This window comes from Falco cherrug, chromosome 12 (assembly GCF_023634085.1).
Source record: "Falco cherrug isolate bFalChe1 chromosome 12, bFalChe1.pri, whole genome shotgun sequence".
NCBI classification, from domain to species: domain Eukaryota; kingdom Metazoa; phylum Chordata; class Aves; order Falconiformes; family Falconidae; genus Falco; species Falco cherrug.
In genome coordinates, this window is record NC_073708.1 from 9,192,307 (window position 1) to 9,218,196 (window position 25,890).

General features: G+C 49.6%; 1 protein-coding gene across 2 annotated transcripts; it reads right to left on the bottom strand.

The window, feature by feature from the left end:
* Positions 1 to 3,519: 3,519 nt before the first annotated feature.
* On the bottom strand, positions 3,520 to 25,887 carry TADA1 (transcriptional adaptor 1). Of its 2 annotated transcripts, none has more exons than XM_055724217.1 (8): positions 25,719 to 25,862; positions 25,388 to 25,479; positions 24,191 to 24,256; positions 17,648 to 17,745; positions 14,529 to 14,738; positions 13,335 to 13,486; positions 12,168 to 12,330; positions 3,520 to 5,523 (listed from the first exon to the last, which is right to left on the bottom strand). In XM_055724217.1, the coding sequence occupies exons 1-8, from the start codon at positions 25,790 to 25,792 to the stop codon at positions 5,491 to 5,493; spliced, it is 888 nt and encodes a 295-aa protein (XP_055580192.1). In that variant the 5' UTR covers positions 25,793 to 25,862; the 3' UTR covers positions 3,520 to 5,490. The 2 variants fall into 2 exon arrangements, with proteins under 2 accessions (XP_055580192.1, XP_055580193.1); XM_055724218.1 differs by lacking the exon at positions 3,520 to 5,523 and adding an exon at positions 10,738 to 11,186 and having other exon boundaries at positions 25,719 to 25,887.
* Positions 25,888 to 25,890: the final 3 nt, after the last annotated feature.

Sequence of the window (25,890 nt, forward strand, 5' to 3'; positions counted from 1 at the left end):
TAACAGTCTTTGAGCTTCCTCCCAAGTTCAAAACCAGAGCAATAAACTATTGCAGGAATAGAAATGAGACCCCCACAGCAAGTGAGCAGTTGCTGGGAGAACCAGACTGCTCCTCCATCACCTGAACATCCTAGTAGTACTTGAGTGGCCAGGCCCATGCTTTTATTTTTTACGTATTCCCTTTACTAGTAGCAAAAGCATTAGCCATCAAGTATCTGGGGCAGCAGAAGTGTTAGGGTCCCTCACTGTGATGCCAGCAAAGGCACCCATGGGAGCCATGCTCTGCTTGCTCCTCTCCTGCTCTCCAGCGATGGTCTCCGGACCACGGGGGACATGCTTCCACAGTGCTGGGTCCACGCCTGACCTGACACCCCTTGCCCGGACAGTGGGACCAAAGCCTTGGGGTAGATGACAAGAACCTCTCAGCTCACACCAGAAGCTTCAGACAGGGGAACCGGCAGCGTATTCCCACAGCGCATGCAGAAACACGGCTGTGGTTAAGCACCAGCTCTGAGGTATTGCTCATTTGCATCGTGTGCTTTCCTCAGCCGCTTTGATGTCGCACATGAGGTTATGGTGCCTGGGGTGCCTGGAGCTCCTGTTCACCCCAGGAGGACAGGTATGCCCGTGCTACTTGCTGGCAAACATGACCGCCGCCATCTAGGCAGCCTGGTTGGCTGCAAGCTTGTCCCTGCTCCCTTCATCCCCACCGCGGCCACCTGAGCAGCAGCATGGCACCCAGGGGACCTGGCCCCACTTGCCCATGGTCACCTCCCCAGGAGTTGGTGAAGGCTTGGAGGGGCGCATGGGCCAGGAGGCTGCCTGCGCCTCTTTAGGCACTGGGGAGGCTGCTCCTGCCTGGGCTCATCTCTGCAAGCCGGCAGGCGTTCCTGTGGGCTACACGGTCAGTGCCACCCCTCGGCTGTCCCTGTCCCATCTGTCACAGCTTAACCCCAGCTGGCAACTAAGTGCCACGCAGCCACTCGCTCACTCCCCCCTCACCTGGAGGGACGGGGAAGAGAACTGGAATGTAAAACTCGAAGGTTCAATAAAAACAACTTAATAATTTTAATAAAAACAAAATAACAACAACAATAATAATAGTAGTTCTAATGAAAAGGAGGGAGAGGGAGAGAAGAATGAAACCCGAAGGGAAGGGAGACAAGAGAACTGGTGAGGTGCGGTACAGCTGCTCACCACCACCGACCGATGCCTGAGCAACAACCGGCTGCCCCAGCCAACCCCCCCAGTTTCTATACTGAGCACAGCATCCCACGTATGGAATACCTCTGTGGCCAGTTCAGGTCAGCTGTTCTGGCTGTGTCCCCTTCCCAGTTTCCCATGCCCCTCCAGCCCTCCCACCAGCAAGCCCCGGGAAACCAGAAAGTCCCGAACCACACCATTCCCACACCCCACCGCAGCACTGCACCAGCCACCAAGAAGAAAATGATCCCAGCCGAATCCAGGACACCATCAAAGCTGGGAAGCTTGCAGAAGTTGCCTTCAGAGCTCACCCAGAGCGATGGCGAGGTGGGCTCGGGCTGCCCACGGGAAGCGGCAGCCACCAGCCGAGGGGCTCCTGGGGGGACTGCAGCACCAGGGCAAGGCAGGCCCGGGGGGGTGATGCCAGCAATGGTGCTGTCTCTCTGGGGCAAGAGAGATGCAGCTGACCTCGATGGCCCCCAGAGAGCCCCCAGACTGGGGGGTTGTGCCCTGGGGGGCACTACAAACACTCTAGTGGGACTATGTGCCAGCCAGCCCCACCATCTGCTTACTGGTATTTAAAGGTATGAGCTCCAGCTGGCTGTGGCTGCTCTGCATTAACAGCGCCCTTCAGCCCTGATTGGTTTTTTGGGCTGCAGAGGCAAAGGGTTTGTTTCCATGGCCTCAGCTGCGTGCAGAGGCCGGCACCCCCATGAGCACTGAGGTGGAGGAGGCCAGTTTAGATGACCCAGGACACAGGCTTGTTCCCTACGATGCCAAAGCTGCCACTGCATCCACCACTCGTGCGCACCGTCCTCGGGAATGGCAGTAGGCGGCTGGGGTGAGCCGCAGCACCCACAAGCACGCGACAGCCCGCAGAGCCCAGCACCTTCAGCGCGACAGCCAGCCCCCGGCAGGAGCACAGTGGCTGCTCACCGCCAGCAGCCAGGCTGTGCTCAGGTGATGTCTGTCTGTGCACACACGTGCTACAGGTGTTTGTCTTCACCTCTTCTGCAAGTTTTCCACCCGTGGGCGTCCTAAGGACTCAAATAATGCAAATCGCCCTGTTCCTGTCTGAGTGGGGTGAAGGGAGCTGGAGTCCGCAAAACCTCAGGGAAGCACGTGAGGCTGGAGGGTGACCCTGCCCCGCCAGGCACCGACATGTCCCTCGGGCAGAGCCCACACCTGCTGCGCAAGGCTGGCACGAGGGATCTCATTTCAAAAAAAATCCCTCAAATTAAGCCCTGCATGTTGTGTTCCACTGGGCAGCTCCAGAAGAAAGGCAGGACAGCAGTTTGGGGTGGGCAGGGTGGTGATGGTGAAGCCCTGGCAGAGGCAATGGGCTTCTCAGCCATCCCCACAGGCTTCGGCGGGGGGTGGTTAAAATGCCAGGAAACCTCAGGAGCTGCTGCACAGCCACAGGCTGCTCCCCGCACCCACCCTGCTGTCCCCAAAGCCTCCTGGGGGTTGGGAGACCAGGTTCTACCATTCGTTCCCATCTGCTTCCCAGATTGGGCTTTTCCAACATCTTAATCAAAAAAAAAAAAAAAAAAAAAAAGAGGAGGGGGGGAATATTCTCACCCTCTTGTTCCCTCCCTTTCAGCCCTGGCTCCCAAGCTCCCCATGTTTTTCCCTCGGATACAAGGACGCTGAGGACTCCAGCATTGTACCAGCTGTTTTGGAAACAGGATGCTCTGGTAGGGCTCAGGCTCTGCCCGACTGCGTCAGCATCGCTGGCTTTTGCAGCCAGCAGGAGTGAAACTGAGAAAGCTGAAGTGGAGGGATAACACAGCCAGCATACGAACAGCCCCGGGACGCACGGCTCAGCCACGCACGGGGGCGTGGGGACAAGCGGCAGCACCCCTCACCCTTCAAAAGCGGGTCAGCGAAGGGAGCCGCACCTTGGCATGGCCCATGGTGGGGGGGAGCACAAGCTGTCCCACGCGGGACCAAGCACCCATCCACACTGGCGAGAGCCCCCGGCCACAGGCAGAGGCGAGGCAGGGGCAGCTGGCAAGTGGCAGCATGGCCACCCGTAGCCAGCCCACGCTGCAGCATGCCACACAAGGCCCTGCTGCCCTAGGGGCTGCTTCTCGCTCTGTCGGTGCGTACAAGCTGGTTTTGGGCAGCAGAATCAATACCACCAATACCTGTTTTTCACCCTAACAGATATTTTTGCCCCGTTTTTCAGCAACGCCAGTATCAGAGGTTTCTGAAGGGCAGCTGCTGCCGCCCAGGGTGGCTCCCAGGGCTGCGTGCGGTGCCTGCAGCAGCTCTGGAGGGGACACCAAGCCAAGCTCAGCTCTGTGTCCCTGGCTCAGGGACACACACACCCCCCTCGCCTCCCTCCTCTCCCAACACACGGTCCCGCAGCACCAGGGGCACCATGCTGTGTGGTACCTGCTGCCTGGGACGGGGGTCCAGCCCCTGCGCTCACACATCCCTCGCTCACAGGCTCCAGGGAATCCAGCTGAGATGCTTTGCGGGGGAGGAGGGATTCATACAGGTCAATCCCCAACACATGGGAAAGGGGAAAACCTGCTAATGCCCCCGCAACACAGACCCTCTGGTGCGAGCCATCAGCCACCTGCAAAACAGCAGGGCTGCACCTCCACGCAGCACTGCCAGGGCACGGCGCCACGCAGTCCTGCCTTGCTCCCCCCTTTTCCTATCTCCTGCACAGCAGAGTGGACGAGGACAGAGGGGAAGCTGGTGGATAAACATTATTCTGAAGCCATTTATTACAGAGTTATTCAGTAACTCTCATTATAAAAACCAGATTTGACAACTTGGAAAGACCTTCTGGTGAATATTTTGGAGAGGCCAGGGGCAGAGGCAAGAATAAAGCCTTGTGATAGCTTTCCTGGGGGGGAAACTACTTCAGTGAAAAAAAAAAAAAAAAGTTGCAGTGGAAAAACATCTGAAGTCTTTGCTTTTCCCTACAGCAACATAGACTACCCGCAACCATCAGTGTTTCATACAACGTTCCTATGAGCATTTCTAACGACAAAATAGCAATCCCTGAAAATCAAGCCTACAGTTCACGTTAGCACACTGCGCCCACCTCCCGCAGCGCGCAGAGCAGCGCTGCCGATGGCTCTGCCAAAGCCCATCTGGAGCATCTGCTTCCGAGCAGATAAAACCAGCGGGGAGACTGTCCCCTGCAGCGCCTTTACTGCTGCAGCCCTGCCAACACGGGAACGCGGAGCCCTCAGAGGAGGCTTTTCCGTGATTACCCGTGGCAGGATGACAACTCCGAGAGCTGCTGGCAGAGACTGCTCAGCCGGGGCCTGACCACCTCCCGGGGCACGAGAGCAAGGCAGCCAGCCGCGTGCGGAGAGGGGAGGACAGAAGGAAAAGGAGCGGGGCTTTGCCCGCATGCCAGGACTTGGGCAGGAGCACTGCCTTCACGCTGCAAAACAAGGTCTAAAACCTTCAAAGGGTTTAAAAAGGTTACGGGCTGCTCCATGGCAAGGCCAGCAGCAGCCCTTCCTGCGAGACAAAGGCAACCCCAGCTCACGCCTTCTCTTTCTTCTTACCGAAGTGGAGTTTCAGAAGTGGTTGTCGTTGCACAGAAGCAGGTATCTGATTGTGGGAGCTTTGAAATTTAACAAAGGCAAAACAAAACCCACCGATATAAACTGGTTTCAGAAATTCAAATGGAAACAGTACTTTTTAATGATAACAACACTCCCCCAGCAGGGCAGGCACTAAGCTGATGCCTGCCATCCTTCTGAGGGAGCTCTCTTCAGAGACTGCTCTTGCAGGGCTTACCCAGGCACAGGTCCAGATGCAGCAGAGCAATCTGCTTAGCACCCTCCCAGCTGGGCACCCAATCCTGCTCCCAGGCACAGCCCCCCCGCAGCTGGCTACACAGGGCGAGGACAAGGGCTGAACACGTGGCAAAGGGTTTGCTCGCAGGCTGTGCAATGGGAATGGCTCTGCTAGGTGCACCTGAGCTGGCATGGGGACCGCCAACACCCACTGCAACAGCGGTTTCAAGTTCTTTTCCACACACCATACTCGCTGCAGGGAGGTCAAAGCTCTGAACAGAGCCCCGGGAATTTTTTTGTCCCCGCTTAACGAGAGCCCAAGCCCAGGTCTCCAATACTCCTCCCAAGCGCCCTCAGCCTGAGGCTGCTCCGCAGTCATAAAACCCCTATCGGCCAGATGCTATCTGGAGACAAACTCATTTCCTGACAAGAAATGAATCAAATTCCACAAAAAACTTCACTTGAATGCACTTCTTGGTGAAAAATTATTTTCTTACACAAGTTTTCTGTCCAGTTATAACTCAATGCTGCCTCTGCCTTTTGTGATCTAGAAAAAAAAAAAAAAGAAATTAATCATCTAATCAGGACGTTGGACCATAATCAAACTCAGGGCTGGAGGCAGGTTACAGCAGCAGCTCAATAGTGGCCAGCAACCTGTGCCTGACCCAGAAGAAATACACGTGGTGTTGCTGTCACTGCTACACCACCTCACCAGCAGCCCTCTCCGCGTGGGGTTGCCCAGGGCACTTAACAGGACTCCTCAGAAGATGCAGAGTCCTGGAGGCAGCTGAGGTGCCCTGATCTCAGCACAAACCAAGGTCTCTGAACACCAGAGGAAGGCAGACGCTGCCTGTGCACACCTCCGTCACTCTGCTGCTGGGCAAAGAAGGTGCCAAGCCCACCACGGCCCCTTCAGCTGGGGGTGCCTGCAGCACACAGAGCTCTGCTTGCCACAAGGCTTTGCAACACTGACCCGAGGGACACGAAGCTGCACCCGCCTGACACCGCCTGGCTTCCCACCCCGCGCCAGGCTACAGCCACAGCTACGCAGCAAGGGGATGCTGCAGGAACTGAGGCAGGCTGGTGAATTAGTCCTCTTGCCAACCAAACCTCACCAGTAACCACACTGGTGAAGAAAGGCAACATCACAAGCAAACTTTTGGGCTCTGAGAAGTTATTTTCTTCTGGGAGCCTGCTGAAATTATGCTGCCTTCTCTAGCAGCATGAACTGTGCCCTTCGCTGGGAAGAAAGCTTGCTGGCATGGCGCTACAGCACCGCAAACCCTTCGCACATCATTTCAGGCCAGCAAGACACATCCACCATCACCTACGAGCCTCTGACAGGGAACAGCCGCCTTCTCAGAACCAGGGAGGCAACCCCTCTTCTGTCAAGACTTTTTTTATTTGATGACATCAGACTGCAGCAATAGGTCACACGTCTCCTTCCACCCCAGGAGCACAAAAGTCTCCTTTCTCGATATAGTTTTTGCCTGGCTGGACAGCAGAGTGTTTCCGCAACCCCTGGCTGGGGCTCTTGGGCATTCTCAGTTAAGGATACAAATGCAGGGCACGTGGTTTCTTTTTAAATGCAAGCAGTCTCATTTCCTCATTTTCCTCTCTTTGCCAGAAGTTTCCTAGAGGTCAAGCAAGGAGGAAGGTGGTACAAAGTCACTGGTTCCAATTTGTCTTTTTTGAGAAATCAGAATCTGTATTTTCAGGCACTACTGGCACACAGCTTTTGGCCATCAGAGGAGCCACTCTTTGCATCAAGCCCAATCCCAGCTTTCTACAACAGGGGGATTTTCTGCTCGGAAGAAAGAACAGGGCAACAACCAAAAAAGCCAACCTCAGCTGCAGGAGATAAAAGTGGGAAGGCTGAGAGGGGATACATGAGCAGTTAAACTAAGAGAAAGGCAGTGCAGTGCGCGTTTGATAGCAAGTGCCATGCTCCAGGTTTCTGCTGTAAACCAGCAATGAGAAACATCTTCCCCGGTCACCAGTCTTAGGAGCAAGAGTTTGGCTGTTCGGGGGTGCTGAGGAGGGCCACACTCACATCTCTAGGATCCTCCCTGGCACCCAGCTGGAAAGGCTTGGTCAGACTTAAGCCATGTCTCGCAGCTGGAACCACCTGAAAACTAAAAACAAAGAGATTTTCTTTCTGCACCTTACACTCCCAGGGCACCAGCCACATCCTGAGATAAACTCACGGTACAAAGCAAGCCCAGTGAAGCTCTCACGTGCTTCCCACCAACCCCCCCTTCACATGGTGGCCGATTGTTTCCCACTGCAACTCCAGCAGCGGAAGCTAGAAGCACCAGAAGCTCACAAGTGGCAGCTTTCAATACATGGCACAGCTCCTACCGGATTAAGAACACAGGATGCAATTCTCGCTACTGGGGATGTGACAGATGATGTCTCACTCCTTCCCTTCTGTCCTTCCATGCAATACTCTGGGGTGAGCGTAAGTTCTAGGCCTAAACTGCAGCAAGAGGCACAGGACTGTGGAAAAAGCCTTCAGTGGTGAAGACCACTAAACAGCACAACAGGCTGCCTAAGATAACTCTGAAGTCTTCCATTGTAGGCTTTTCAGCCAACATCTGCCAGGAAGTTTTGGTCAAGCTCAGCTTGCCATAGACCTGGCAGGTTCTTAGTGGATCTTGGGGCAGAAGATAAAACCCTTCCAAACTAATTTCAGTGCTACCTTAAGCCACTGCTTTGAAGTTCAGCAATCTTACTCATTTTAGAGGGCTGATTACCATAAACACAGGCAAACGTCACATCACAGTGAAAGCCAGCAGACTAACAGTGATGCACATCGGCACCGTCACCCTGCTGGTCTCCAAAAGCAGCGGTCAGTGCTTCAGAGTCCAGCTGGCTGCTGGCTACTAGCGGCTCTCAATACTGTGACCAACACTTGGGGGTCAATACTGGGGCTTCTTATGCTGCAGTATCTTTGCTACTGACCTGGGTTAGGATGGAGCACATGGGCAGCTCTGCAGAGGACACCAGATGGAAAGAGTGGTCTTCACACACTGAAGGGTAGAGCTGCTTTTCAGAGGGACCTAAGCAGGCTGGAGAAACAGGCCGAGAGGAACCTCAAGAAGTTCAATGGCAAACGCACAGCCCTGCTGCTGGGATGGAGTAACCCCCTGCAGCAGAATAGGCTGGAGGCAACAGGCAAGAAAGCAGCTTTGCAGGAAGGGACCTGGAAGCACAGGTGGACAAGTAACCCAGGAGTCAGCAGTGCACCCGTGCAGCAAAGGCCAACTGCTAGCAGGAGTGTGGCCAGCAGGGCGAGGGGAGGGATCCTGGGGCTCTCTGAAGAGCTGGGTCCAGTCTGGGCTCCCCAGCGCAAGGACAGCGACATACCAGAGCGAGTTCAGTGGAGGCTATCAAAATAGTTTGGGCTGGAGCACACAGCGTACGAGGAGAAGCTGGCAGTGCAAGGTTTGTTCAGCCTGGAGAGAAGGCAGAAGGGAGAGCTTGCTGTTATCTGCCGTTCTCTGATGGGCAGCCACCAAGAGACACACAGGAAAAGCTGAAAAGCAACAGGCACAACATGAGAAATTCTGATGAGATGCAAGGAAAACCTTCACCGTCAGCATGGTCACGTGCTGGAATGGGAAACGTCACCACTTCTCTGCCCTCGCCTCGAGAGATGGACAACCTGCTGTGACTTTGAACTTGGCCCTTCTCTCAAAAAGGGGCGGACAAAGCAGCCTCCAGACATCCCTTCCAGCTAGACTACCCCAAGTGTCTATGAAGCACCATTTCTCATGAGACCTCACACTTTGTGAGAAAGTGCATTGAGAACAGTTTTCCGATCTGAGAAATGGGGCTGGCAGGATTTCCTTATTCCAGCCTTTGTTGTCTAACAGGTGTACCGGATAACCCACTTTTTTCAGTGTGGAATCGATGACTCAGCTCTTCAGAACGCGAGGCTGTCTGTAGAGCCTTCCCCTACCACATGCAAACAGAAGAGAGAGGCACTTCTTGTGCCGTACTTAAAAGTATTTTGCTTCAGAAGTCGCCTGTGGGGCTGCGGAGGCTGCGTGCTGCCTTCAGATCAGAAATCCTCAGAGCTGCCCCAAAGTTTCTAGCAAACAAATTTAATGCTTTCATTTTACACCAGAAGCATAACAACTGCCTGGGAAATCCCCCTCCCACACCCCAGAGTCCAGGCTTTGGGTGACTTTACGATCTCACCATATACAGTTACTCAGATTCAATGCTGCTTTAAAAAAAAAACCCAGAACTGTCACGTAAAAGCCACTGGGGTCAACTTTTAAGCTAAGGATCACTCTGAAGCGCAATGTATGCTTAAATACAGAAAAAATGGCAGTTGAGAGAAAGGGACCAAAAGAAATCTTCCATCTCCTCTCTCCCACTCCCCTTAACTACACATGCCATACCTTAAAGAGACGTGTCCTACCAAGTACAGTTGCTCTCATCCTGCCGGGCCCTGCCGTAGTTCTCTGCTGTTGCCTTTCCCAGGTTCTTCACAAACCTAGAAGCGTCTTCTCATGGTGAGAGCCACCGATACCTGCACAGGCTCTGCCTCTTGCTATGCCTGACTCCACAGCACATCCCACAAGGGGATGCAGGAAAGCCAGGAACACAGTGACAGCTGCACAGCCCCTCGCTCCAACTCCAGTCCAATATCAACAGTCATGGGGGTCAAGAAAGGAAGTTTTTTAAAAAGGTAGCTGGGAGGAAACATCAGGGACCTGCAGCTTTTTCAGTCCTGAGGACACAGTAGAGAAGGAAAATGCAAAGAAGAGGGGAAAAAAAAGACAGCTGTCCTACACAAGTATTTCCCAAACAGAGGAAAACTAGAATGGAGGGGAACCACAAGCTTCCCCTTCTATATTCCCCCAGAGGAAGCTGTTTCAATTCCGCTGTCTGGAGGCACAATAAGCCAAGTCATCCTTCAGCAGGTACCTCCATAGGTGTGGTTAAAAACAGGTAATATAGTAATTAAGACATTTTAATAGAATTCTTATGGTATAATAAGCCTGTTCCCTTCAGCATCTGAAGGGCACATAGCTGACTCAGGAAGCCAGAAATTCCACCTGGAACACAGCAGGTGGAATCTCCCCTTTCGCACAGTGATTGGCATGGCTGCATATTTTTACAACGACATATACGAGATGTCTTGTTCATGCTGCACATCCAAGGAGTCCGCAAGGCTAAGCCAGTGGATCGGTGTATGCATGTGGGAGTTGCTGTCCTACCTCAGGGATGGTCAAGCTGCCTGCTGGGATGGCCAAAAATCATTAGCTGCACCGACAGGCACAGAGGTTGCCTCTTGTCATACATCCAGTAGCTCCTAGAACATCTGTTCGCAACTACTACAAGACAAGGTGGAGTCAAGGACTAGGGTGGTAAGAAAACACTCCTCACAACCCCGATTTTATTGCGTATTTTGGTAACCGGTGAGAGATTCCTGTAACAGTGCGCACCGTGTTTTGTGATGCAAAACAATTCAAAAGACAGGCTACAAAGGGCTTTTCCCTTTTTGCCTTGTTTTCTCAGAGTTTCTAATCAAACTTCCCCTGGTAGAAGAACAATGTCAGCTTACAGAATTGCTCATCTTCACCAAAACGCATTCTGTTTCCAGTTAAACGAATGGAAGAGGATCCCACCAACTCCAACGGAAGCTGGACAAGGCCCCTGGAGACCGAGCAGAAGGGAAACTACCTGAGAGGGGAGGGCGAGGAGGGGGATTCCCCATGCTCACAAAAGAAAACACAAATACATCTTATTTAAAACCAACTCTTTCCACCCTAACATTTATTTTTCCTAAAAAACAGTCTTTGCAAACAAGTCTCTTGTTTCTCCTTTCCAATTCAATGGCGTTGCTGCAAGCACTCCGTGGCACATGACTCTGGGGAAGCAGAGAAAGTGTACCACAATTCAGTCATATTTCCATAGGAAAAGTTGACTCATCACTTACATCATCCTTGAAATGCTGACACAGGTTTGTAAGAAGCATCTGCGTGTCAAGTCCAAGGAATAGCACCGTAGCCACCTGAGGCCTGGCGTGGCTGCCTAGCTCTAGCAGAGTAGAAGGCCCTCCTTTGCCGCCAAGCGCTGGCGATGGATTTTATCCTGCTGTAGCTCCTCGTGGTTTGGATGCCAAAGTTTCATGACAATCCTCTCAATGTTTAGAGCGTAGACAGTGTGCGCAGGAATAACTTCTTTGTGCACCTGGAGATCCACGTTAGAAAACAAGTTTCATGCTTTTGTACACATTTCCCTATACTGCCCATGGAATAATCTCCCTCTGCTACAGGATGACCAGAGCGTCAGCCCTGCAGAGAAGAGAGCTACAACCTGCCAGCACTGCCACCCCAGCCAGCACAGAACAACCACCTGTTAGGCCATTTTGTAAGGGAGCAGAATGGTAAGGAAATCATCATTTGGCTCTGGCAATGACAAACAACAGTTTGTCATCAAAATCTTGCAAACAACAACTCTGACTAAACATGAGACAAATGCTTGATTACAGCTCTTGCACAGCTGCCTCCACAACCTTGAGACAGAAATCCCAAGGCCTGTTCACATTAGTGGAGATCAACGCAGAATTTCTCACAGCTGATTTTACACATTCAAAGCAGTCTGAACGTCATCAGAGCTGCCACAGAGGGAAGGAACCACAGGCATACATCTCCACAGGAAGATCCAGCCGGCCTACCTTAGACACCTCCCCAGGGTTGGGCTGATCATCGCTACCCCATGGCAACAGCCTGCATGCCAGGACCAAGTATTCCTCTAAGTACCCATGTGGAACAACGAGGAGTGAGAAGGGACATGCCAGGCAAGTCCCTTTGCTGCATCGCTGTCAAAATTGCAGTCTAACTCTGTTCTGATACAATCACTGCAGTCTGGCTACAGAGGAAGAGCTCACCCTTCTTACACAGCTGTAAGAAGAGACAGGGATCTCCTCATCAACTCTGACCAAGGGGAGCAGGACAGGCATTAACCACGAGCTGACTGTATGTTAACTGTTGCCCAATAGTAGGAACAAATCAAAGCTAAAAGAACCGTAAATTTAAGAGGGAAGAAGGAAAAAGACAGTAGGAGGAGAAACCAAATCCCCCGCCATACATATGAACCAAATCTGAGACTGGCAGGTGGTGCTCAGGACAGCACTGCCTGTGACACGACAGAGTAACACGAACAGCTTACCTGTAATGCCTCCAAAAGGTCATACATGTTCACTGGCGGGAGGGATGCTGGTAAAGTGTCCCCAGAACATGCGAGAAGTAAAGCTGCCTGCTGCTCAGCGTCGTCGGGCGGGGGCTGGGGAGCCAGATTCTGACCGGCAGAAGGTGTCGCACAGGTTGGAGGGCTGTAGGCAGAGCAGGCAGTAAAACCTTCCAGTCAAGAAAACAGGCTCAACTTTGGAAGTCACACAGCAGGGGCTTAGCCCCAGGGTTTGCTTTTCTGTACCAGCTGACTTAGCCCTTATGTACATGAAATTACTTCAGCTGCAATTAAAACCTCTTTAAAATTCCAGTTTCAAAAAAAATAGTGCAAACTGATCCTCAGCATGCTTCACACCTACTTAACTGATCTCAACTGGCAACTTTTGTTATTTATAGCCAATAGTTTCTACCCAGCATAAAAATTAAGGCACCCACAACACTGAACTGAAAGACATTAGCCGTTAGGCAGAGTTGTTTGGAGAGGATTGCATTTGTAGTGCTATAATCAAATCTTAAAAACACCCACGACCTCCTGTCAACTGAGACAAGCTGCCATAGACAAACACAACTGCCTTCTCACACACACACTGCCAGATGCACAGCACGAGCTGTGTGACATTGAGACTTTGGAAAACAAAGACGACCTTGAAGCTCTGCTAGCTGGAAAGGCGTGCCAAGGAGCCATAAATACATTTGGATGCAGGAAATAACAGGGTGGCAATGTCCTACAGGTCCTCACCAACATTTCACTCCTACTGCACAACAGCAGTGCTCCCACAAAGGCAGGGCTCTTCTGCCCAGGGGCAGTTTCCCTGAGAGCAGCACAATTCCTGCGTCACTCAATACAGCTTCCAAGAGCAGTAAATATGGACATTCAGAGGGCCAGGGGTCACCTTCATAAATTGATGGACAAGCACAGGCAAGGAAGAGAGACTTAACACTGTCCTAAACTCCACTGCTGAGAAATCTCCACATTCTCCCTCCCTGTTCAGCCGCACAGCCCTCCCTGCTGATGCCTTCTCAGCATGTGAAAGCTAAACACCATTATTAACAGATTCTACTAAGTAAAAATAGAAACCGAACCATGGAGTAACTCTGGGACTGGCAAACTACATGTGAAATTAGCAGTGTGCTGAGAGCTCCTTACCACTCGATTAAATTGTTATAAGCAACAACACTGTTCTTCAGATACGGCTGAGGGTTAACATTGCTTCCGAAGGCATACTTGAAATGGCCATCTCTCAGACGATAGGCTTTCCGCCTGGATATCACTGATGTCAGAATATCCTTAAGGTGGTTCTGCAGTGAAAAAAGAATCTCATTACACATGCTGATTTATTCACTCTGCCAAGCCACAGCTGTTAGAAGTGCCTCCCCAACTGGCAAGACAGGAGTAGTGCTGCTACAACCACAAGGACCTAAAAACATAAGGGAACCAAGATCTGGACAAGGTACAGCGTGTTTTCACGACCTGACACAGAGAACACGGCACTGTATGAGTACTGTATACATTAGCCTGTGAACTGTACTTTGATATATGATGCTCTGCTTCAAATGTCAAAGAGGTTTCTTAAATGCTAGGAAACTCCCAACCTCTGATCCCTTTGATAAAGAGTTAAGAGATTTCATAACTGGCACTAGATGTTACACTTGTACTGAAACATTAGCCCTAAAACTACCGTGAAAAGACTGTTCAGTTGCCTAGAAAGTGCTGGAGATGCAACTGTCTGGAAAAAAAAACCAAACCAAAAAAAAACCAAAACAAGCAGTCAACTGCTTCTTAATTTGGCCTCACTCCCAGACAGGGAATTCAGGTTGTCCTCCACATCCTGACTCCAGAAAAATCACCCACACATCAGCGCTGCAAGTAATGGCTGTGTCATTCCTGGGATATGTCAGTAATGCACCGACGGCCAAACCCTGCAACAGCAGGCACTTCACTTGCAGGTATTACGCAATGCTGTCACTTCACTTCCATGCCAGATACTTGCATCTATAAACAGAACATTTTCGATAGAACTGTTTAAACTGGAGCTCCCATCCCGTCCCTGCTTTTAAGTGACAGGAACTGCGTTTTCCAAAGCAGCTACTTAAGCATGCCTGGAGCTCTTCATATGCAAGTACTTCAAAATTAGCACTCACAGGCAGAAATCCAAAACTCTGCATCTATAATGCCACAAGCCTGGAAGCCCTTTGATTCTCACCTTACTCCTCCCGAGGTAAACGGGCAATTAGAGAAGCAGGTTTCCTCTCCCCACCAAGGGATGCTACCCCACACCGCACGCAGCGTCTTCTGTTGCTGGTAGCATGAGAACACCACTGCTGCCCAGCCCAGTCTCACCTCCACAGCATACACAACTGCAGTCACTGCCTCCTCTGTGACGTTGTCTAGCCCATGCTCATATGCAGTTACGATCATCCTTCCTTCTAACTGGCCACGTGTAGGAAGCATCATGGTATGAGAACACAGCTTCAAATCATCATCCTCCTGAGGATCCTTTGCCACAAATTGCTGGGCTCCAGAGAGTGGATTCTGAGGCTGGAAGCGGTGCTGTTACAAACACAACATCAAAGCGTAAGAAGGTAAATACTCTGTCAGATCCTTTGGTTCATCAAGCCAAACGTCCCTTCTCCAGTCGGAAAGCAAACACCTATAAAAACCTCGCAGTAGGACAAGCAGAGCGATACTCCTCCCCAGGATACTCTCCCAGCCCCCAACGATTTGTGACCAAAGAAATTTCTGAGCCAGTGTTGGTGTCCCTTTATTAAACAGCCCATAAACTTGTCCAGCAGCACCCCGAGCCACCTAAACTTTGGGTATCCACAACATCCTGCAGCAAGAAATTCTACAGCATAACCACACCCCACACGAAGAGTCACCTCCCCTGGTTCACACTCTGTACTTCCCACTTGCTAGATTCGCTTGATTATCCTCCAAGTCTGAAACGTGGTCAGTCACCGTCCCTGTTCACGCTACCCAGACCAGTGATGATTCTATGCACTTTCACATCTCTCTGTCACCTCCTTCTGTGCTGAGGAGTGGTGAGTCTATTTAGCCAGTGCTCGTACAGAAGGGTGTATTTTCACTTAAGTGTACAGTTTCCATCAAGATTAAAACCCGTGATTCTAAGCTTGTGTGATGAAGTGATTCTTACATTTCTTTAAAGCTTTAAAAACAACAACTTAGCCAAATTCCAGTTCCAAATTTCATAGTCTAGTCTCCCCATGCACTATCAACACTAAGCAGAGCTGTCTTACTGAGCAGCCAGATTCAGAAATGGGTTATGGCTATTTTTCAGAACTGACTCAGTTATTCAGAAAAAGAAAAAAACAAAACAATCCAGAACAGGAATTCATACCAGAAAATGGCAACCCCCATTTCCCAGGCTACATGCATTCCAGCACAGTTCCCTTTCTGTGCTGGTATCTCAAGCTCTGAGTGCTTGTGGTGGCTCTGGGCGAGTCTCAGTCCCCAGGTAAAGGGAAGAAAAAAGCTGATGGGAACGATGTGCTGTACTCAGCCCTAACCCACAACGTGACCCTGGCTGATCAAGTACTCCCACAGCTCCTGTCCCTCCACCCTCCAAGCCACAAATTCAGTGGCTCTGGAATGAAGATTGCTGCAAGGCTCTCATGGGGCATCAAGAAAAACACATACTTTAAATATAAACAATGAATATACAGCAAAGTGAATTCCTCATATCTTAGTTTCAGGAAAGGAAGGGGGGCTGCTTCATCCAAAGGACAGTATGGCATTTAACTCTGAGCAAAAAAACAATCCACCCACTAATGATTCGAAAGCAGGTTTCCCTCCCTGTAATTCTGAAGACTTATGATTCCATTACAGTAAAGCTACATGCCTGTAGACCTGGGAAAAAATATCTTCAAAATATAAGCAACTCTTAAGAAGAATTTGGTTTGGGAGAGCAGAAGCCAATTGGAATGAACCGGTGGTCATTCACAGTTGTTATTCTGACCAGCGAGGGAAATATCAGGAAATAACAAGGCACTTCAGGTTCACACTAGTCTGGAATTCCACTAGTAACAGACAAGCCCGCTAATCATAACATACGCTTCTACAGTACTTGCTACCAAGCATTCCAGGAACACATGTATAAACACACAAGAAATGCGGTGCAATGTACAGTTATCCAAGTATACCAAATTTCAAGACTTCTACTACATGATGACTTGCTTCTCAAACTCTCCTCTACTCGCTACTGGAAAGTTACAAGGAATTTTTAAAACAAAAAGGTAACACAGATGGCCATCAGAAACAGCTGTGAACACCACAAAACGTTTCAGCAGTTTCTCATTACAACAAAGTTTCAGCTGGACTCACACCCCTTTGAAACACTGGTCTCTGAAGCACACACAGCGCCTAATTACAGTCCCTGGAAGTGCACTACACTCTGTGGCTGAGCCCACCCTTCTCCCCTATCCCCAGCCTCTCCTTCCTTCATGCTGACTTTGGCATTCATCCAACCGCAAGGAATGCTGATACAGCTAAATAAACCAAGAAGAAAAACTTTGGTTTGGAGTCTTTTTCGTTTGGTTAGCCTTCTGCCTCATCAGAGAACTGAACTGGATCACGATGTGCTCAGACACCTACTAGGTCTGGCTCAGTAAGAGACAGACCACTCTCCCTTTCAACAAACTGTTAATTCAGTTTGAATCACCTTATCAAACCCCACCAGTTGAAGACATCACCCCATCCGGGTCCTCTTTCACACCAGGCCCTCTCCACACCAGTCTGGCCGCACAGAAACAACCACAGAACAGACGTGTGACAGTACCAGATGGATGCACAGAGCCTGCGCTGCAAAGCAAACTGGATCTTGCGCGTTTCTCTGCCACCCACCAGAAGACAGCATCTTTGCAAAGAATTTTCAATTCTGAAAAACCTTGACCCTCTAAAAACCTTGCTATCCAAGAAACATCTTATTTCTAACACTTTGGACTGCAGAGTCCCGTGGTAGGGATCAGAAAATCACAGAATTCTGCCTGACTGCCTGTATTAAAGGAAGTCACTTTTGCTTCAAGAATTTGGCAGGTGTGTGAAACAAACAAGATATTACAGAGACTGTGACAGGTGAATGTGACTATGAAAGACCCACTCAAGTGTTACCGCAGTGTCCATAGAGCTAAAGTTACTCCTTGTCAGCTCCTGGAATACAAGTTTTTGCAACTTCAACATTTAGGCGTTATTCCACAGATTCCATGGTGTCTAACAAAGCCAGGCCAGACCGTAGCCTTTCTCCCAAGAAGCCTCCACAAGAGAGGCAGCAGCCAATAACCCCCAGCTCTTGCCGCGATCCAGAACTCAAAACAAATGAGACATACAGCATTGCACATGTTGGGACTCTCATCACCCCTGGTAGTAACAAAACCTACATGCTGCGCAGAGCCCTTCACCCCCAATAGAAGGTCAGCCACGAGCATTTGATCGTGGACACTTACATCAAACTTTTGTCGAACTGAAGAAATCTTTTTCTTTCCTTTGGGTTTTCCAGGCTTAGTTGCAGAGCCACCTGGCCATGGCAGAGATCCAGCACCTTCTACAAATTGAAAAGAAAAAAAAAAAAAAACAAAAACACACACAAACCCACTCTATAGGTGTTGCTGATTTAGGCCAGAATGAAACTGTGCACACTAGAAAACCCTTGATCTTGGGTTAAGGCCAAATGCTAACTCACCCTCTCAGGGGAGAATGCTTTTAGCAGCCCTTCCCTTCCTTTGTCAGCCCCCTCTCAGCTTGACTCACTCATGACCCACTACGTAAGTAGAAATTTCTGTCCACACACAAACCCATGGCAGAAGGAGATGCACACAGCTCCCAAGGAAAACCCCAAGGAAGGAACAATTGACTTGTTCCATCAGCAGGATGACAGGAGCTTGCCCAGAGGGGGATTCTCCTCATACCAGCTCCTGGATCAGGTCAGATGCTAACCAGCAGGACTGAACAGCCCAACTCATTACATCTCCCTTTACAGTTCCCCATCAGCTTCAGCAAGCTTTGCCTCGGACCCTTGTTAAACATCATGGCTGATCGGCCTTGTTACGCCGAGGGGAAAGGAGAGGTGGGAAGAGCTGCAAAGGCTGCTGAACCCAGGAGCAGGGTGACACCAACGTGAGCAGTGAGCTTGTGACTAACATTACTGTGTAGTACCAACACATACGTACATTTGGCTGCATCACCTTGAGGACACTGCTCAAAAGTCCGCTGTGCGCCGTTTGCCAGCTACACCTACAGTAGGCCAAACCACATCCTGATAATCACACAGCTTGGCAGGAACAGCCTAGCAGGTTTCCTGCCGATGGATCTGTGAACAACTCCTTCAGATACGTTGCACTGGATGCACATGCGCTTGCTGACAGTGACGAGGAAGCGCAACCCAAAGACTGGACAGCCCTCTCGTGGCTACAGAAGCAGCCTCTGATTTCCGTCATTAGTATCCTCCTCCCTTGGTTTTGCACAGCAAGCAAGCACCCTTTTTCCTTCTGAGCACAGCGTGCCCTGTGCCAGGGTCCCTGTCCACCTCCAGGGAGCTTGGACAACTCAGCTCTGACAGAACTTCAGTCACCCCCAAAGCAGAGGCTGGAGCTTCCCTGCCAGGCAGCGCTGACAGCATGGCAACGTCTCAGAGGTTCCCTGGCCATGCCTGAGCCAGCATTCACCACTTCCTCTAGACAATGACAAGAGGTGACAGCAGCCATCCCCCACCGCACCACCACCACCACCCACCGCCTGGCCAGCCTCAGGCACATTCACTGAGTACCCACAAACCACCAGTTCTGGTTCTCTCCTGTTACTGCAGGTGGCCACAGCTCAACACCAGCTTCACGCCAACCTGCCTGCTTACCTCTGGCTCTCGTAACTACATTAATTTGCTGTGATCAGGAATTCCTAAGTACAGTTATACTACAGTCTGGTTTATAGGGCACGAGGCTGGCTGGAAGCTCTTGGCTATGTGGAGCTTCCCACACTCATGGCTGGAACACAAGCACAGTGTCCTCTGCCATGAAAAAAAAAAACCACTTCTAAAACATGACTTTAGGAATCAGGCTAAACCAGAGGATTTCCGAGTGGTCAGCTGCTAAGGAGGGACCAGAAACAACCTATACACACACACACAGGTGGCATATTCTCCCTAGGAAGAGAAGTTTACTAAAAAGTTTAGCTGTACCCTATCACCGAGGTGAAAACAACTACATTAGTTGTTACTACATACTTAGTTACATGTTACTACATAATTAGTAAACTGTATTAGTGAGGCAAAAAGTGAGGTTTGTCTACAACAAACCCTGTTGTCAAAATCCACCAGTCAATTATCAGAAATTAAAAGTTAGCAGATAAACCCTCTCAAAAAATCGTAAAGCTGGTGTCACTACTCATCACTACAACATCACAGGAGAGGCCCCAGTGAAGGGGTGTGGGAAAGCACCGTGGACAATCATCTCAAGGATCACACTTGCCCTTCATCAAGATCTCAGGGCTTACATTTTAGCATCTAGCAAAATAATGCTACCTCTCTCATAAGATGTTTTGCCCTTTACAGACAAGTCCTTTCCTCCTCCTCTCCTCCATAGCAGGTCAGATCCCTTCTAGGCAGGGGGGACTAGGTGTGTTAAGGATACACACAGAAATTACCCAGCTTATTTCAAACTTTCAATAAAAGCACACCTCTCTAGCTTGCAACGCCACCCCAGCCCAGGCCCTTCCTCCCTGTCAGAAGCCTCATACAGCTCCTTCACAGCCCCACTTTCAAGAGTATCCTTAGCTCACTGTGTGACCAGGTACCAGAGACAGAGGGAGTGGAATGGATGGAGGCAGAAATAAAAAACACCCTTTAATCTGACAAGGTATTACAGATGAATAGGTTAGAGCAGAGTCTGAATTTTTAAAATGCCTTATATAGTAACTTTTAAACTAAATGGAAACTGAATTTTTAGGCTTTGACAGTAGATCTGAAAGATGCAACTTAATTGAATCTCAACCTGCACACTTAACAAAAACTTAGCCAGACTTGGCTTAGGAGCAAGAAGTGAGATACTATCTTCTACTCCCCATTAGAATGAGCCCAGAGCTGAATCTTTTTTAACTCCTTTTCCAGGTTTTCATATTACCAAGTCTGACTTGCACTAGATGAAGAAAGCAAAATTTCCCTCTAGTATTCTAAGAAAACCAGTACTTGCCTTCCTGGCCACAAATGACAAGACTGTGTTGGCTCAGGCATGAAACTTCAGAGAGATGTCAGCAGGTTTTATTTAATCTTGCTAACAAGAAAATTAGATTAACAAACCACAGCAATGGCTGCTAACATGCCTTCAAAGATGAGCAACAGATAAGAATGTTTTTCTAAGAGCTGCCACTTCTCTGCAGTGGTGACAGCAGCTAGTCCAGACAGAGCGTGTCAGCCTTTCCTGACGTGCTGCACCAGCCCCGCACAGAAGGGAAGGACAAAGACACAGAGAAAGTCACAACAGAGAAAAGCAGCCAGGCACAGGAAACGTGCGTTTTCCCACCCTTGTTTATTTCATCTTCAGTTGTTCTTTCTGTTATCTTCCTGCAGGGACAAGGGTTTAGTCAAACAAATTCTGATGACCCTCCTCTGTCAAGAACTCACATTCTCATTTTCTTCCTTTTTCCTCCCTTCCCAGCTCTCTGGAGAGAACATGAGCAACCTGAGACCATCTCACTGTTTTGGCAGCCCTTCAAGCAAAGTCTGTGGGCAACCCTGAATAAAATAAAGCGCTCCTGCTACCCTAGCATGAGTTCTGATTCACCGAACCACCTCTTAGCTGGCTCCAGATTACTAGGAAATAAATTAAATCTTTACATCGCTAACTTAAGTGCTTGCAATTGTCTCAGTTTCACCGTTAACATTTAGCTAAGGATGGAGGTAACAGTTCAAGTGAGATATGTATTAACTCCAGAGATCTTGCTAACTTGACTGCTTGCATTTGTCCAACAAGCAAGATAAGCTTCATGACCAAGTCCATGCAAGGTTAGCTAAGGCTTTAAACTGGAGTTCCTATTGATGGCATTTTGGGGGGAAGAAAAACCCCAGACATAAAAATTCAGAAAAGCACTTCTGAAAATACTGCTAAAAAATACCAAAGAAAATTACTTTCTCGTAACGGGAAGCATGCCATGCTGCTCAGGCTGCTATAGCCAGCCTGAAATCACCATTAAGGCACTCTCTAGTATTTTGGACAACATGTTTCCAGGAAGCTCCTCTTTTCAGGCACTTCCACAGCTTCCCAGCTATGTTATGCCTGGGTGCCACTAGAGTACTCATGGGTATCTTTACACATGTGGCTACCAGAGGGAACAACATCACCCATTTTTAAAAAGGGCAGTGCATTTGTATTTAGGATTGCTCAGGATCCTGCTGCACCCTCAGCGGGAGCTCAGCAGGAATTGAAGCAACAGGTCATCTTCACATTGGAATAGACGTGAACTTTCCTCCCTCTCCACCACCAAGTACTAAAGACCCCGTGCCACACAGGCTGTTGAACTGGGATTTAAACTTTGCATGACCAACAGCCTAAGCAGGTGAGAGGGGGAAATGGGAAGCGTTCTCACAAAGGGTCACATTCACCCAGCATTCCCCTATAAGCCCAGGTGGAACCACTACTACCAGAGGCAACAAAATTTGGATCAGATGGGTTTGCATGCCTGGTTCAACATACATTACAATCAGTCCTTATTAATTAAAAGAAAACCTTCCCCAAGGTTTCTTATTCCAAGTGCCACAATATCAGGTATGCTTTTAACACTGACCACACAATTTAATTTTATTTTTTAAATACAAAATAGCATTTTAAAGACTGTTCTTTCCCCCTCGTCTCTCTCACATGAAGATGGAAAATACATACTTCAGTAACCCATGTGATGGCGTGCCAAGTGCATCAAGTACACTTCTTTAAGGTTACTTGTTTCCACGAATCATGAAGTAAACACCCTCTACCCAGAAGACAGCGGTGGAGACAAAAGCCTGTTAGCTTTCCATTCTTACATGGGGGGCAGGGGGAGGAAGAAAAAAAAAAAACCAGTAACAAAACAGCAGGTGTCAGACTGGCATGTAGGGGGAGAAAAACAAACAGACATAACATCTAGCATTCCACTCATACTGCACTTTCCTGGGCTTGCATGTGCCATCCACCATGTCACATACAGCAGACTGGCAAGTAAAATGTGTGTGCAATAGATGCGCCAGTCAGTGGCCCAGAAAGAGGTCTCTCAGTAAAGATTAGCTCCAGAATCATTGGGAGACTCTGCATTGATCTGAGGAGAGCAAAACAGAGACTCTAGAAGGGATTAGAGTACGTACTGTTAACTGCAGAGCACTAAACCATGCCTTTAAGAACACACACACATGATGAAACTGATTATTTTTTTTTCAAGCTGGCTCATGCAGATCCCTGGACACACTTGGTAATGTAGCCAGTCACTCCATTACATGCTGCCACTGACCTGCTGAAGCACTACAAAGAAGTGCTCTTCAAGGGCTCTTAAAGAGAGTACACTTCAATGGGACAGGAAGAAAGGTCCTTCCAAGGACCCGAAATTGAAAAGGTTCGGGCAGGAAAGAATGAGCACATGGAAGGCACCTGTGGAGCACCGCGCTGCTCCATGCAGGGGCTCGTACTTTTAACATATTCCTAGAGAGCCTTGAGAAAAGGCCAGCTGGGGAGCTGGCAGAGTTTGCTGACATACCTGAGCTAATCAAGCCAAGGAAGTTGAAGCCTGACTGGACGGCTGCATGAGAGCTGCACAAGACTAAGAGACTGGATAAAGAGTCAAATGAAATACAACACAGTTAAGCGCAGAGTGGGGCACACAGGAATAAACAAGCCCAACTTCAGCCACACAGCGACGGGCTCTAACCTGACTACTGCCGCCCAGAAGCAAGAGCTCTGAGCCATGATCTCTACTCCAACACCCAGAGCAGCTCAGTGCTGAGCTTGGAGAAGGCAGACACTCTCCCCCTCCTAACTTAGACTCAGTTACTTCAGGTAGTACTGACAGGATTGTGCTTTCTTTTTATAATTTACCTGTAAGTACTCTAAGTCAAAAGCAAGGAGGACCAAGATTTAGACATAAACCTGAATTACATGAGTACAGACCACTAACAAGGACAAGTCTGTGACTCAAAAGATGTTTGTGAAGTTCAAAAGCAAACAAACCACATTTGGAGGTGGGGGAGGTTAGCATTCAATTGGCACAGCTGGTATAGTTAAGCTAGGACTTGAAAAGCTGCAGGTGTCCACAGATTTCAGTTTTCTCTCCTTCCTCTAGCTACGTCAGGTACCCTAATAACAGGTATTCTCTCTTGCCAAAAACCTTTTCTCTCAGGTCTCGGGCCATCAGAGCTGTAACAATTTTCTCTCCCTTACTACACAACAGTTTCGTACCTTGAACTGCAGCTCAATTGCCCTTCCTATCAGATCTCTAGATTGATAGTTCTTTTGAAGACCAAACAAAATGTATATTGCAACCCCAATGGCAGCCATTCTAAATGCTTACAAAGTTCAAAGGTTAACTATCCGCAGATGGTTGGGTTAATTGGCCATAGCTCTATCAAGACTCACTGTAAGCATTCTTCTATTAGATATGTACTTGATTTCAAGATCAGTCAGGAATATCCAGTTCCCCAGAACGGTATCCCCAGCAAAGAAATGAAAAAAGAGCATCACCAATTTCAGAAGAGAGAGGAACTGGCAAGCAAAACACATCAAACAAACACAGCATCCCCCTTCACACTTCAGCTCACAGCACACACCCCATCCAGAAATCAAACCAGTCTATCACACACAGCTTGTTTCTAAAGGCATCTCTGCTGAAATCAGCTGGATCACTGCTTTGCTACCCTTTTGCCTGTGCGGCAAAAAGAATGTGAGTACTAAGGCTCAGAAAATCAAAGTACTTTGTACAAAACCCAAACATAGCAAAGCATTACTACTCCATTGTTTTTAATGGGGCTTCTTGGGACTTACCTGGTGCGGACACCAAGATCTGGCATCGGGTAAGAATAGCCAAGAGGAAATCATTGTGAGAGTGGACTGCATAAAGACAGACAGGTCATTAGCAACATGTCAGTGCCCACAGGCACCCCCACAAAGCCATCTTAAAGCAGCTTGCTACGCCTTTCCACAGTTGTGGTTTCCCCCCGTGCTTTGCTACATAAGCACAACTTTTTTTGAGAGTTTTCTTCTACTGGACCCAGAATCTGCTACTGCCTCACTAACAAGGATACTACACGTAACATGGACACAAGTGGGTTACTTCTCAGTGTGCCACACACACAAATCCAGTCCTACAGCACACAACACAAAATATCTGGTGTATTCAGCTAGTCAGAGGAGGATCAGCTGTCCCTCCCACCATGCAGGATTCTGGTAGCAAGGCTTTTGGTTTTTCTAGGGAAGGACCAGTAAGAGCTAGACCCAGGAAGGTGCAGTTAAGACAAATACGTTCTAAGCAAAACATAGCTTCCTTGCGGAAGGGTTACCAGAGCACAGACTGAATAATTACGCATTAGAAAGAGCATACAAACTTCATAAGCAAGGTCAGAGTTAGGGGATCCTCTTTGGCCTTTGAACACAAGCACCAACAAACTCCCTGCCCTTCCTGGCAGGCATCACGGGTGTCGAAGTCAGAAGCCTCCACAATGAACTCAGCAATGCCTGCAGACCCGCACAGAGGCAAAGACAAGGAATCTTACCCTTCAGCACTCCAATCTGCCACCCCAAGAGGCCGGGAAGGAGACATGCCTACTGCAGAATTGCCTAGGTGAATTTGGGGGTTCCCTCCCACGCTTCAGCTACACCATCAGTTCAGTCCCTGCCAAAGGGACTGGGTGCAGTACAGAAAGGACTGGGTGGCTACAGTGACATTAAAAAAAAAATGGCTTTTTTGTTGTTAGGGTAGCATGTTTTACCTTTTTACCGTATTTACACAAGGCCAAATTCCTCTCAGTGCTGGGACCACCAAGAGACTCTCCCCTGCAGGCCAGGACACCTCCCACCTCTTTAAGTCTATTGCTACCAGGGCCCTGGCCATTCTTCTTTCCCTCACAGCAACTTCCCCGTTCAGGAAACAACGTGCAGCAGGGAGGGGCTTCCCCCCAGGTCTAGCAGGGGCAAGGCGACATTAGAGCCAGCAGGAAAACAAACACTAGATTGCTTCTTTACCATTGTCTTGCGTGAGAAGCCTCCGCGCTTCCAGGTCAAACTCCTCCTTACTGATCTTCTGCTTGAACCAGAGCTTCAGGTTGGCCCAGTACCTAGGGAAGAGCGGGGAAGGTGCAGACACCAAAAGAAAAGCCTCGTCCCTAAACCCACTGCTTTCCCCCAACAGCGCAAAGGGCCCGGGGCCAGCCTGGCCCTGAGGCTTCCGCACAGAGGCGGTACAAAGCCGGGAAAAAACGAACAAGCCGCGCAGCGCCCAGGTCCGGCCCGGCAGGACGCCCCCACCGCGGCTCGGCCTCGTCCCGCAGCCCGGCCGCCCTCCCACCGCACTCACTGCTTCACGTTCTCGCCCAGAGCCTCGCTCAGGCTCTTCTTGGCCGCCTCCAGCTCGCTCACATAGGTCGCCATCACCGCCGCCACCGAAGCCAGAGGCAACGGGGCCGCCTGCCCACCGCCTTCTCCCACGCCGTAAAGCGCGACGGCGACGGCGGCCGTAAAGCGCGGCG